This window comes from Phaeodactylum tricornutum, chromosome 19 (assembly GCF_000150955.2).
Source record: "Phaeodactylum tricornutum CCAP 1055/1 chromosome 19, whole genome shotgun sequence".
Lineage (NCBI taxonomy): Eukaryota > Bacillariophyta > Bacillariophyceae > Surirellales > Neidiaceae > Phaeodactylum > Phaeodactylum tricornutum.
The window spans coordinates 93,180-107,193 of record NC_011687.1 but is presented as its reverse complement, the minus strand read 5'-3'; the positions used below and the strand labels follow the sequence as shown (position 1 = coordinate 107,193).

The 14,014-nt window shown below is 49.9% G+C and overlaps 5 protein-coding genes across 5 annotated transcripts; 3 read left to right on the top strand and 2 right to left on the bottom strand.

Annotated features, from left to right (window-relative positions):
- Positions 1-601: 601 nt before the first annotated feature.
- PHATRDRAFT_48735 (predicted protein) lies at positions 602-3,524 on the top strand (the record flags this gene model as incomplete). Its single annotated transcript, XM_002183385.1, has 4 exons — positions 602-827; positions 1,041-1,483; positions 1,579-2,577; positions 2,700-3,524. The coding sequence occupies 4 exons, from the start codon at positions 602-604 to the stop codon at positions 3,492-3,494; spliced, it is 2,463 nt and encodes an 820-aa protein (XP_002183421.1). The 3' UTR covers positions 3,495-3,524.
- A 544-nt stretch (positions 3,525-4,068) lies between these two features.
- On the bottom strand, positions 4,069-4,832 carry Lhcf13 (protein fucoxanthin chlorophyll a/c protein). Its single transcript, XM_002183255.1, has one exon. The coding sequence runs from the start codon at positions 4,768-4,770 to the stop codon at positions 4,177-4,179; it is 594 nt and encodes a 197-aa protein (XP_002183291.1). The 5' UTR covers positions 4,771-4,832; the 3' UTR covers positions 4,069-4,176.
- A 1,000-nt stretch (positions 4,833-5,832) lies between these two features.
- Positions 5,833-6,835, top strand: PHATRDRAFT_22677 (dihydroderamide delta-4 desaturase; the record flags this gene model as incomplete). The annotated part of the gene is made up of 1 exon (XM_002183384.1): positions 5,833-6,835. Exon 1 carries the CDS (start codon positions 5,870-5,872, stop codon positions 6,833-6,835), a length of 966 nt encoding a protein of 321 aa, XP_002183420.1. The 5' UTR covers positions 5,833-5,869.
- A 652-nt stretch (positions 6,836-7,487) lies between these two features.
- PHATRDRAFT_48732 (predicted protein) lies at positions 7,488-9,035 on the bottom strand (the record flags this gene model as incomplete). Its single annotated transcript, XM_002183254.1, has 1 exon — positions 7,488-9,035. Exon 1 carries the CDS (start codon positions 9,015-9,017, stop codon positions 7,488-7,490), a length of 1,530 nt encoding a protein of 509 aa, XP_002183290.1. The 5' UTR covers positions 9,018-9,035.
- A 1,224-nt stretch (positions 9,036-10,259) lies between these two features.
- PHATRDRAFT_39274 (predicted protein) lies at positions 10,260-12,371 on the top strand (the record flags this gene model as incomplete). The annotated part of the gene is made up of 1 exon (XM_002183383.1): positions 10,260-12,371. The coding sequence occupies one exon, from the start codon at positions 10,260-10,262 to the stop codon at positions 12,369-12,371; it is 2,112 nt and encodes a 703-aa protein (XP_002183419.1).
- Between the last annotated feature and the right edge of the window lie 1,643 nt (positions 12,372-14,014).

Below are 14,014 nucleotides of genomic sequence, written 5' to 3'. Positions count from 1 at the left end.
ATTGTTTGCTTTGCTTGTTGTGGCATTAAATGCATCAGTATGAATGAAAACTACTTCGCTCAACATTGCTTTTTGGGAATCCTGATGTTAGCCATGACGAGGCGGTGGAAGCGCACAAAGCGTATGTTGGAGCACTCTTCGTTGCCAATAAGAAGGAGGTCTTGCCGTGAGCGCAAGACACAAAAATGACGGGACAAACAGTGCAGCTGTTTTGCTACTGTGTTGCCGTACAACGGCTATCTATAATACGCCTTGGCCTTTGTCCAGGCTCAATCTGCCCACCACTCTTTTTTTCCTTGGCGACATGTACGTAAAATTTGGCATGGCATCCTGCCAGAGAGGGAGATTTCCTTCACGTGAATCAATCAAGAAACGAAACGATTCCATTGACACGATTGATCTACCTATCCTAATTTTAAGAGATTGCAGCTGCACATCATGACTGTGAATCATGTCGTCAATGGTGCAGGGAATGCAAGATTGTTTGGAACGACCCGAAGCATCCATAGCAGCGGCAGCGGATTCATCCGACCAAATCGCTGATGTGAAGGCCGTTATTATTTGAGTATGGCCTTCTCCGTGTTGTCGACATTACTGAGACATGACTTTGCCCGTTACTGCCTATCTAACCATCGAATCCTGTTTAAAATGTGCAAACGGAACAATATTGGTACCCAAAAAATCTGTCACTGGTTGTCATGAGTATCAAGGTTACAATGATGGATTCTTTTTTGTAATTAACACATGGAAGTTATTGGGTCGCGTAACGTTTGGACGTATTCTCAATCGGCAAGCGGAGTTCGTTCTTTCAGCGAGCCCGCCGATTCGTAAGTAGAACAAGGTTGATGTTTGAACTGAGCTAGTCGTAGAGTAAGGTAACGAGTCCCCTCCAACGGTACCACAATACCTTGCGCATTTTCACTGACAGTGAGGACGATTAATAGATTGATAAGATCAAAAGTCTTCAACACGACTTTGAGAGTTCCGTTTGCTGCCTTTTGCTTTTTCGAGAAAGATGATAATGTTTCGTTCCGTCGTAGCCCTTCTTGCGTTGGGCATGACATCAGGCCAAGCGCCGACCTGTGACGTTGCGGACGCCGTGCCTAGCTTGCCGTTTCGAGTTTTGGAAGATACGCAAGTGGTGAGCCCAACAGCGCAAGCCGGAGCCGATGTGTGTGGAATCTTGCCCGCTAGTAACGTACAAGGACATTGGTTCTCCTACACAGCTCAAGCAGACGGCTGCTTGGACGCCGAAGTCATTGGTCTCTCCGCAAGTGATGCTATGACGCCGCCTCTTGACCCCATCCTGTTGGTCTATACGGGGACTTGCAGTGCGCTTATGTGTACAGCCATGGCCGACGACATCTCCTTGCAGAACCTCAATAGTCTCGTGGAACTTCAAGCCACTGCTGGAACAACCTACTATTTCCTGGTCACTGGTTTTGGGGGTGAAAGTGCTGGGCCCTTTTCTTTCACCATTGTGGTAAGTTGCGTGGTTTCGCGTTGCTGATTGACGCTCTTTTGTACCCTACGTTGGAATTGTACCTAACCATCTTCATCCTTTTTGTCTCATTTCAGCCTTCTGCGTCTACTCAATGTGAAAATCCCTCTGCCAACCAAATCTGTCCCGTCTGTCCCAACGGTGGCGAGCCGGCTGCCGGCGCCCTCTTCGATGAAGACGTGCTGTGTTCCGATGCCGCGGTAGACGGCTCAATCCTCGATGACGGTGGGGAAAGCTGCGCCATTTTGCAAATTGCTGGAACCACCATTTGCGGATGCCCCACCTCTCAAGAATCTTGCCCACTTTGTCCCGGTGGAGAGGACGTTGCCAACCCAGATCTGGTCGTTTTGGGCGATGGAAGCCTGACATGCGGAGTCTTGAACAGTCTTGACGGAGCCGACACCTGTGGAGCCGTTACCGCCGGGTTCGCAGCGGAATGTGGCTGCCCTGGGACAACCCCCTGTCGTCTTTGCGATGAAACGGCAACCAATCCAAATCCTGAACGCCTCTTGTTCAACTTTCCACCGGATAACGCTCCGTACACCTGTGCGGATGCCGAAGCGGATATTAGAGCCTCGGCTGTGCTCAATCCCATTGAGCAAGGCTGCAGTCCAAGCCTTGTGGACTTCGTCACCGGATTCGATGTCGTTGACTTTTGCTGTTTCAACGGAGACTTCCCCGGTGATCTGAACATTTCAAATTGCGATTCTGCTAGCGTCATTACGGCCTTGCCGTTTACGGTCAGTGGAAATACAGGAGATGCCACTCCAGAAGTGAACGCCCAGGCAGAATCATGTGGCCTCCTGAACTACGGAGAACACCAAGGAGAATGGTATACCTATACCGCTGATGCAAACGGCTGTGTTACCGTTCGGACTTCCGGAAACTTGGACTCCATGTTGTTTGTGTACTCTGGAGAATGTAGCGACTTAACGTGCGTCGCGATGAACGACGACGCCGTTTTCACAGTCTCCGGAAGTGAACTGACCTTTGACGCGGTTGCGGGGACGAGGTACTTCTTTATGGTCACGGGATCTTCCTCCGACGATGTTGACACCTATACCCTAGAGATTTCGGTACGTGCTCGAATACCAACTATGCAAACAATTAAATTCGCGCCAACATTAAAAAGGAGCCGGCTTACCTAAATATGCCTCGTGTCTTACTACATTCTTCCCCTCTGTTTTCGTTTCGACAGCAAATTGCAGGAAACTGTCCGAGCCCGACCGGGGGCGAACTTTGTCCCGTATGTCCAGACGGTAGTGACCCCGATCCTACCGCATTTTACAATGACGACCTTTTGTGTATTGACGCAGCAGCCGAATTTGGAGTTGTAGACGGAGACTCACAAGATTGTGTGCTATTCCAAACTATCGGAGCACCCATTTGTGGTTGCGAAGTTGTTGCAGCAGACACGTGCAACTTGTGTCCGGATGGAGAAGATGTCCCGGCTGTCGCGGCCGACAAGAGTATTCCTGATGCCCTGACGACCTGCTCGCAGCTCAACAATGTCGCAGGTACCAGCACTTGCGGAGACGTCACGGCTGGTGTAGCCAACTTCTGCGAATGTCCAAGCTCCAGTCCTATTTGCACTTTATGTGACGCCAGCTCCACCATGTTCAACCCTGACCTTGTTCTGTTGGAAGATGGAAATTACACGTGTGGAAATGCCAACGAAGATACACAGTACTATTACCTTTGGTACCCTCTTGACGCCGAGGGCTGCAACCCAAGCATTGCGGTATCCTTCATTGATAGTGGAATCAACGTGATTGACTACTGTTGCAACGGCGGTCCTCTGACGGGAACCCTCGGTCCCACGGCTTCTCCGGCGACTGGTCCAACGGCTTCCTCGGACGTCCCGACTACCGATTCCGGTGCCGGTGCCGGCTCCGGCAATACACCGGAGTCCACGTCGACTTCCGTTGCAGTTTCGTTTCGAGGTGGAATCGCCACAGTGTCCTTGCTTTGTTTGTTTGTCTTGCTCAACTAATAGGTTAGACTATTCTTACTGGATGTTTTATATTATTGTGGAAAACGGTGAGCTCCCTAGGGTGAATCAGACTCTCTCTCCTCTTTCGTGACTCCTCTAGAGTTCCTTTTGTTGACCTGGATCAACCACATCCGTTTTTCTTGTTATCAGCTACCATAGAAAGGTAATACAATATGCCACTGGAGTTTCTCCACATTCAAATGCCTTTGATCTGGCTAATCAAGCCCTAAAAATGGACGGAATGCTCACAGTGTCACAAAGCCATCTATTTACAAGCTTACACGTCCTGGTTGCAAAAGTGATCGATGAAGTTAGATACTAACCTTTCTAAAAATAGATTGCGATGTGGCGCTGGAGTTTTATACTCTCATACGAACAGTTTAGATTGTTTGTGATCTGGCTAATTCAGCCTTTTAATTGGACGGAATACGCTCTGTCAGCGTGAGAGCCGTTGGTTTACAGGCGTACTGTTAGCCACTGCGTCCTAGTTGTGCAAGTGATCGATTAAGCAACTACACTCTAGACGAGGACGCAGCCTGGTTGCGCAAATACCTCATGTCAGGACACCTATCATGCGGAGCAATACTCGCTGAATTAGCTTATAAGTATATTCTAAAACAACTTTTTGCGTACTGTTCTCGACGTCTGCGTCTTGTTCGCTTTACACAATACCGTTATCGATTTACTTGTAAAGGAAAGGGAGACCCGTGATGAGGTTATTGAGGCCATCAAATCCGGGCTGCACCAAGTTCTGGCTATCGTGACGGAGGAGTTCAAGAATCGCCAACATGGCCAAGCGGCCGTGTTGGAGTTCGTTGAGCTGACGCTTTTCCATCTCTGCGGGATCCAAATCGGGTTTTCCGGCGTCAAAGTCTCCCAAGTAGCCGTAGTAGTCAACAGATCCTACCAAGAAGAAGATTTGCGCCCAGCCGAGCGCAGGGATTGCCTGGATAGCGGCAACGCCGTTCGGCACCTCGGCGCAGGGAAGACCCGGAGCGATGTCGAAGGGGAAGCGGTAGATTTCCTGAACAACATATCCGATAACGGCGAGCTGAGCGACGCGTCCATGCTTGAGTTCGGCAGTACGGTATTGGTCGAACTTTTCCTGATCAATGTCCTTCGAGAGACCGAGAGGATCGAAAAAGCCAGTAGGCTCAATCACACCAAGCTCATTCTCGTAGGGAGACGCCTGAAGCGCTGTGGTAGCAGACTTCAGCGAACTCGGGGCAAACGCGGAAGTAACGGAGACAAGAGAGGCGGCAAGAAGGAGCTTCATGTTGTTATTTACGTCGGACTACTCACTGGCACTACAAGAATTGTAAGATGCGGGAGGGCACTTGGCCAGAACCTGGGCTGGTAGGGTGACGACGCCTCACCCGCGATGGCGATACCGTGTGTGGTGGGGCGAACGACCGATAACGATTGTTAAAAAGCAGCTGGTCTTTAAAAAACTGATGAATACGAAACGTTTTATTTACTCTTCTTTAGCTCGTATTTGAAGATAAAACAAATGGATTTGTTTTTGTTTCGAAACAAAACAGATCAAGAACGGCTGGGTATCTTTGTATGTTCAAGGTCCGCGGCAAGATATTGCTTCAACGAATAGACTCAACCGCCTACAAGCGAAAGCTAAGATTGGGCTGCGTTAAAGGAAAGACTCATTAAGGTCTCGAAAAGTTCGCAGTCTGCTTGCGACCGAGACAATGTTGTCTTGGGATGCCTGGACTACCGTCCTGTGACCCTCTCCAACTTGGCAATGTTTTCGTGCACCACACACAAACTCCGAAAAACGAATCTCCATTCGTTCCCGCTTCTGATTGTCGTAGGACACACCCGCTCAAGGGTACTATCAAACGGATGGTACACTTTCTTATGAGTAAGCTGGCGTAAACCATGCGTAAAATCGAGCGGTTGGAAAACGGATTTTCTACGTACGATTCCGTAGACTTCTGAAGCAGGTCGCCTAACTTAAGTGGAAATTGAGGTTGACAAAATCTAAGTAAGTCAGAAAGCGTTTGCAAAGATAGTTCCCGTTGCTGAAAGACCTAAATTCAAACCGAGAATCTGAATTGAATCCTAAGGTACGAATAACGCTCCGACCAATGCGAACGAGAACGCAGACTCCGAATTGCCACGAACGGCAGCTTCCGCGCCTGTGACCGAATCGGCATCTGGTTGTCGTGTACGTGTACATGGACATATGTACACATACGGAACGCTGGATGAGCTGTCGTGCCAATTCGACTCGATTCCTTCTTACAAGATGGGTCAACTACGGGGCACTTACCGAAAATACAGAATCACGACAAAAACACACACACACACACACATACCAATACTTTCGTTACCCATTCCAAAGGCTCGAAGTGTAAATCATGCCGATAAATCAGACGGTTACCACAACCGAGTTCGCTCGTGTGGGAACCGACGAGCCACACAAGAGCCGTCGCAAGGAGATCCTCACCAAGTACCCAGAAATCAAGGAGCTCTACGGCCCTGACATTCGCTTGCTTCCTTCCATTCTCGCCATTGCGGCAGCACAGTTGTGTTTGTGCGTGTATTCCACGCAGCTAGTTTGGTATAAATGGATCGTGTTGGCCTATAGTGCGGGCGGAACCCTCACTCATTGGCTAAGTCTAGGGAACCACGAGTTGGCGCACAACTTGTGCTTCAAAACCACCCGTTATAACGAAGTTCTTGGGATGATTGCTAACTGTGCTCAAGGATTGCCTTCCTTTGTGACGTTTCGCAAGTATCATCTCGATCATCACTATTTTCAAGGCATCGACGAGAAGGACGTCGATGTCCCTACAGAATGGGAAGGCAAGATTTTCAACACGACCTTTCGCAAGATTATCTGGGTCTTTTTGCAACCACTTTTTTACGCGATTCGACCCCTTGTGGTTCGACCCAAGCCTCCCACTATTCACGAAGCCATCAACGCTGCCACCACCATTGGGTTTGATCTATTCCTCTGGTACCAGTACGGCCTGAAAGCCCTATTATTCAATCTTTGTTCCACCTTGTTAGGCATGGGTCTCCACCCTGTAGCCGGTCACTTTATTGCCGAACACTACACGCTTGCCACTGGCCAGGAAACCTACTCTTACTACGGACCTCTCAATCTCGTCACCTTCAACGTTGGCTACCATAATGAGCATCACGATTTCCCACGCGTCTCAGGTTTCCGGCTTCCCCAAGTCAAAGCCATTGCGCCGGAGTTTTACGACAATTTGCACAGCTACGAGTCGTGGACGGGTGTCATTTACGACTACATTGTGCGACCCGATATTGGGCCCTTTTCTCGAGTCAAGCGTCCCGATCCTACCGCAAATCGATAGAACCCTGCACACAATTCCGTGCAGACTTTTTTCCTTGTAAGTAGTCGAATAATGTAGGCTCATGGTATTGTTTTACAACAGTCTACGTTTTCGTGAATGCCTTTCAGAAATGTTAGGTGGCTGTCGGTCGACAACACTTCCCATGAGACATTTCCTGTACAGATACTAACTAGATTGATATAACACTCGGAAAAAAGTTAACTTATTTCAAATTACCCACTAGTCTCGTCAACAACACAACTCTAAACCAACAGATCTGCCGTTTACAGTTAACACGAGTTTGATTATAGGGGACGCAGACAACGAACACATGGAAATAACTGGTGCCAATCCATTTCCCGTCCTTCAAGCACCGGCGGCCTAAACATCCTCACGCTTGTCCATTAATTTTCTCCTTTCTTACCGAAGAAAGTTCGTCTCTGCCACGTTGCTTGCGGAAGCCAAATAACTCACGTGCGCTGTAACCAACTGGGATTGACTCAAACACCGTTCGCCAAGGCCGTTCACACTCGAAATGTATCTTTATTGGCACCCCTCCGAATGCGGTGCTTTGAAGTCCCTAAGATGTACCCACGCATTGGCACCGTACTTTACACCTTTGATGACTGGCAAAGCTTCGTGATCAGTCCGGGCATCCTTTCGCAGGGGATTGTTATCCTTGACACTGGGCCAAATCACGACGCGCCCCGCCTTTGGAGTAATCGTCTAACGTTGCAGCAGTAAAGGTACCACAAAATCTGGTGAGCAAGGTGGAGCAGAAACCCTCAAATTGCAAACGTAGACCAAGCACGTTCTCGACACGTACCAAGTTGAGTAGCGCAAAATGTGTTCCTCCGCCCTCTTCCACATCATTCAAATACAAGAATACGGTCAAAATGCGAGGACCTTGTCGTCGGCCTACATGAAACGGAATGAAGTCGTGATGATTCCCGTAAAACTGTGTTTCTTCGTACCGCAACAATTGTAAATGTTCGTAGTTGACTGCAGGAATGTTCAACAAGCTTTCCATCCGTTGGTGAATGGTTTGGACGACTGGGTGCTCGTCACAGGCGCCAACGCACCAGGCGTTGGTCGACGTCCGCTCGTTACTCGTGACGGCGGCGTACGTGCCGTCAAATTTTTGTTCCCCCACATCTTTTGATTGTTCGTAGCCTTGGTCACCGCCGAGCTGAATCATAACGGCACATTCTTCGGGCGTCAAGAAGTCTTCCAACGAAACGACCCACGGACCATCGTCGTGAACTTCTGTCGTCGTATTTGTTAGCGTGTCTCGGCTCTCCCAATGCTCCATGGGAGCAGAATGCACAGTCGGTTGGTGTTTGGTAGCAATATCGGGATCGGTAACGATGCGTTTGAACATTCCGTTGAGGTCACCGCCCCTGGTGTTGGCTGATGTCGCCCACGCATTCTTCGCTTCCAATAATTCATCATCCGCTGGCATGGGACAGCGCAAATCAAAACTCAGTTCGTCGCAAGTGTTGCAGGCTGGAGCGCACTGTAGTTTCATGTAGGTCGGATTGGCGTCACACTCACCGAGTGATGCCCAAAAGGTACACAATTCGTGTCGGTTCATACAATTTACCCACACATCCTGTAAGGTTTCGTTGCCGTACACCATACGATCCATGTATTGGTGCGTTTGTTGGAGACGAGCCAGTGTGGTTTCCCGCTGTGGCTCGGGTCCTTGTACGGTTTGCGCCAGTGCATCGTAGACGTTTTGTATACTAATGGTTGCTTTTTCGAGAACACTTCCCTCCAGAGATGTCGGGCTGGTGGTAGAAGCAGCAGCAGCTCCAGCAGTAGAAATTGCGGACCAATAGTAGTACGCTGGATCGCAAAGCTGGCACGTATGGGCGCACGTTGTTTTCATGGAAGGATAGTTCAAGACACAGTCATCGTGACCAGCGCGTCGGTCACAGTCTGGATGAAGATCCTCACACGTGGACGACATTCCCGATGCCACTGATTCTTCCGTACACACTTGGTCGGATCCGGTGGCATCCACGACGCACGTTTGTTGTTGTTGTGGAGGCACGTCCGTAGCGGACGCCAGGAGGACGTACGTCCAGAGAGTCCACCAGGCGTACCGCAGTCCGGAGCCGATCTGGTGGTTGGTGCCGCGGATGGGTCGGAGACGTGTTGGTCTCCCCGTCGTCGTTATTGTTGATGTAGTGATCTTCATGTTTGGAACGCAACGATGGACAACGATGGACAGTAAAATGGAAGGATAGATTACTTATTGTCGAGTTGTGCTGTGCGGAGGCGAGTGCGTGAAAGACAACGACAACGTCGATGCCGTACTGTTCCGTGCCCATTCACCGAGACAAAAAGTTGCCTATGAATTGACAGACTTTTGTTTCATATCGTTCGCAGTCCATGTTGATATTAGAAATATGACTTTCAAATTCAAATATCGGAATTTGGGGAAACCACCTTTGTCCTTCGATTGACAGTGACGTCAGCCACCAGCCGTGGGGGAGCATACACTATCCCTCTTGAGCGTCTTGGCAAGCAATTCAATCGGGAGACATAATATAATTTATGCACGAATTTCAGGTGATGCCGAGCGATCAAGAGTATTCTTTGGAATAGGTATATTCCGACTGTCCGAGAAACTGACACGCCGAGCCAATTGTGACGGCGGTACCTTATACATATTCTATTGGAATACTTGCCTTACTACGTCGTGGTGGTAGATACGCCCATAGTGCGTTTTTCGGTGTGACCAGGAAATCTACGACGACTCGGTCGTTCGTTCGTTCGTTTCCAGTACAGTTAGGTCGATACTCACGTTGGCTCCGGACCGATCGACCATGAACACTGGGCACAACGGCATTTGATCGTTCCACTACTACACCACTACACTACACACCCGCAGTCACTACTGAATCTCCCGTGACGGCGATCCACTTCAAGAATGACAAACACAATTCCCCGGAGACGCACCCGAAGACTACTAGTAGCAGTAGACCTGGGTATGCTGCTGGTCTCGATTGTTCTCGCTAGTCTTTCCAACGCTACAGCGTTCTCCGTAACACCAACACGTCTACGGTTTCATTTACGTACTTCTTTTGCTACTGCTCACAAGTCCGCAAATAGGAGACTGCACGGAAAGGCTGCGATCCGAAACGCATGGACAGTCCGAACAGCACGGACCGCCGGATACTCGAGAAGAATACGGCCCTCGAGTTCGGAACTACAAGCCCTTCCCCCGCCCGATCTATTCCACTACGATGCTTTGGTGTCCTCCTTTCATTCCGCTTCTCATATTCTTTCTGCGGGTGTCAGCGACGTTATCGAGAACGTCAATGTCCCCTTTAAAGATCTGGGGAAAGAGCTGGCTGCGGCACTGGACATTGGCCAAGGAATGAACAAAAATCTCGGCATGTTGCCGGAAGGTGAAACATCCCTCGTGCTTGAGTCCATGGGATACGATTTGCTCGTCTTTCTCGCAGCCTCCGTCGTCGTCACCCCCCTCGCCAAATCTTTGAACGTCACACCTATTTTGGGATACCTGTTGGCGGGGGCAATCCTGGGACCCAACGGACTAGACCTCTTTGCCAATTCCAAAGCCGACATTGAACTCGGGGACGTCGGCATTTTGTTTTTACTTTTCAGCGAAGGCCTCGAAGTCACGCAACCGCGCCTGAAAAAACTCACCAATTACCTCCCACTCGGAATTGCGCAAATCTCACTCGTCACGGCCGTCATTACCGGCGTCTTCATGTCCGATTTACCCGAATGGACGGCGACCGTCTTTGCAATCGATCCCACGCTACTCGGGATTCCCCCGACCGAAGCCGTCGTACTGGCACTCATTGGTTGCTTGTCCACATCGGCTTTCATTTTCCCCGTCCTGAAGGAACGCTCCTGGGAAGACGAAGAATCCGGCGAAGCCGCCACGTCAATTTTGCTGCTGCAAGACCTTTTGGTCGCACCACTCTTGGTCCTTTTGCCATACTTGGCCGGCGATACCGCCACCGATTACCTCGCCATTGGATTTCTCACGGCCAAGGCAACGCTGGGCTTTGGTGCCGTACTTTACGTGGGTAGTTTAGTCCTACAGAATGTCTTTCGTGTGGTCTCCACCGCACAATCCAGTGAAACCTTTGTCGCGCTCTGTTTACTGGTTAGTGCCGGTATGGGTGCCATTGCCAAATACTTTGGTCTGACCGACACCGCCGGGGCTTTTGCCGCCGGTGTTTTGCTCGCCAACACCAATTACCGCGCCCAAATTCAGGCGGACATTCTGCCCTTCAAGGGTATCTTATTGGGAATTTTCTTCATGGGCGCGGGTTCCAATTTTGACGTCGAATTGGTCGTTCGCGAGTGGCCCACTATTGCGATTGGTTGTGTCACTCTGTTGGCGCTCAAGGCGTTTACCTTGGGTGCCGCCACACGAGTTCCGCACTGGATGGAACCCAACCGGCTACCCACCGCGGATGCCATCCGGGTGAGTCTCTTGCTGGCCGGCGGTGGCGAATTCGCCTTTGTCGTGCTGGCTCTGGCAGAATCACTCGATATCATCCCGGCCAGTTTATCCGCCATTGTTACGGCAATTGTGTTAATTACTATGGGATTGACTCCTTTGCTCGGAGATCTGGCGGTAATATTGTCCGAGCCGCTGCTACCGTACAAGGAAGAAGAGAAGTTAATGGCCCTTAACGGGAGTAACGGTGCGGTTGTCCCGGAACGCGAAATTCCACACGTGGCGAAGGAGGCGGTGGTGATTTGTGGCTATGGCGAAGTCGGACAGAATACCGTCCGCGTGCTGGGCAAACAAAAGGAAAAGGCCGGCATGATCAAATCCAGCTACCTGAAAGATGAAGTTCCCAGCGTCGTGGCCTTTGACGTCGATCCTTCCCTATCGGATACTGCGCTACGACCGTCCCGCAATACCGCCGTCTTATTCGGTAACGCCGCCAACCCCGAAGTAATCCGTTCCAGCGGCATTTCTCAGCCTTCCGCCATCTACGTCACGTACGAAGACTTTGGTCGTGTCCAATCCGCCACAGCGCGTTTGCGGGCCGCCTTTGCCACCGTCCCCATTTTTGCCCGCGCCGCTACCCGGGCCGAAGTAAGTGCCTTGGAAGAGGCCGGGGCAACACAAGTCGTGGTAGAGTCCGATGAATTGCCCCGATCCGCCTTTGCTCTGCTGGAAGGTGTATGGCAGGGCAACTTGCCCGGCAAGATTTTCAATTCTCCGGAACATTTTCGGGCAGAAGCCGCAGAAGCGGCTGGTATCTCCACCGGTGAAGTCGAGGACCTGCTGGAAATGTACCAAGCCATGGATCAGGATAAGACCGGAACTGTCTGTCCAACCGAGATTGAAGCATTGTTGGAACGTTCCGGAACTTGGATTGCCTCGGACGACGAAATTCGACAGCTGGATTCTTGGATTGAAAGTACCTTGGCCGGAAAGGATCCAGTGGATGCTCTGGAATGGTGTCGACTGTACGGACGCGCCCCCGATTTTGTAAAACGAGCATTCGGTGGTGATCTAGCCCGCAAGCGGAAACAAAGAGAAGAAGCATAGCTACGGCGGCCAGCCGAAACCGCAACCCTCTCCCAACTTGACATTCACGCAACCGTAAGTAGGTCTCATATTTCCTATATCTAGAAGAATTTCTCTTTATTATCAGAGTCAGAAAAGACGTCGATTATTCATTGGTATAGGACGATAACTTTTCTGCTTTCACTGGATTCGTGGAGCTTTCAACATCCCTAACATTTTAACTGTACATCTTAAAAATAGGTGACTGGATGAAAAATTTCCCCACAAAGCTCCGTCAAAACCTCTAGAGGCATTTATGGATACAGGAGAGGATGGATTCACTGTTAGCAAGTCGCAGTGTGACAGATTTGAGTAAGACGAGCTTGAGACATATAAATGTGAACCACGAGAACTGTCATGAAACAATACAGACTTTCATCTGACTGTGAAAACTTCATATCAAGCTTTCTTTCGGTCGGACAAACCGAATGTAAGTACATCTAGCCACACATCTTTGACCATAATCGATCACTGTACGAAATCATGTCTGTGTCCTGACGGCAATGAATCTTGGGTCTCCGCGAAAAATCTTTTCGAAGCACATTTTGGCAACGCAGATTGTCGATGAAAGAAAGGAGGCTTATGAGTCGACTCCTTCTTCATTTTGAGACCTGCTGGTGAACATTCTGCTCGATCTGCTACCGGAGACTGATCGAAAATAAGAGACGCAGAAAGTGCAACAATTACACGCCATGTCCGCCGCACGAAACTCTTCGCACCATCACAGCGAGCGTTTACGAACAACACCCCAGAACAACCATCGCCGCGAGCTTTCGCCTTCTGTTGACAGCGATGATGACGTACCAGACATTAAAAAATACGGGTCGTCGTCATGTGATGGTGTTCCTCGTTGGATTGAAAGCCAGCCGGAGCGGCAGCTGACACCTCCGTTGTATCTTTCGGAAGAGCAACACTTTTTCTTGCAGCAGCAGCACCAACATCAGCTGCAATCTTACAAATACGCTTACCGAGTAGACCATCAACATCACATTGACGACGAGTTTTCTCTACCGATGAACGAAGACTATGAAGCACCTAGACACTCGCTTCTATCTTCGCAACCGGCGAATTATGGAGCAATGTATTCCCAGCAATCGTATCAGGGATCACCACCCTCAACTTCATATCCAGAACTGACAAACTTTCAACAGCAACCTTTCCCTACTAAGTCGCAGATAAGCGGATTTTCGTCGTATATTCGCGATCCACAAAAAGCCAACGGCTACCACGAACGCCCCACGGGCGACCCATCCATGGTGATGCAACTTCTCGGCGCCGGACGCACTCCCAACACCACGTCACAAAAAGGGTCGGCTGCGCGAGAAATACACCCGCCCTCCTCAAACTCAACGTCTCTTTTTTCAAAAGTACGCTCTTTACCTCTAGTAATAGATCATCGAAAGGCTTACGACCAGCCTGTCCATTTGGGCGACGAAGTGACGAGTGAATCAGGTTTGTTGAAAGGAAGACGATCAACAAGTTTTACAACAGCTAGAGCCGAAGCTTCTGGCAGGTTTCAGCTGTTAAAGGCTACACGAAGGAGATCCAAAGCCCCGAGTAAATCTGAAAGCTTAAAGTCTGGCCACCGCCGCTTTCATTCAGATGGTTCCAGTCTTGCATCCTGT

What these genes read in the sequence shown, in the direction of transcription:
- Lhcf13 (XM_002183255.1), bottom strand. Translation starts at nt 4,770, where the DNA reads ATGAAGCTCCTTCTTGCCGCCTCTCTTGTCTCCGTTACTTCCGCGTTT.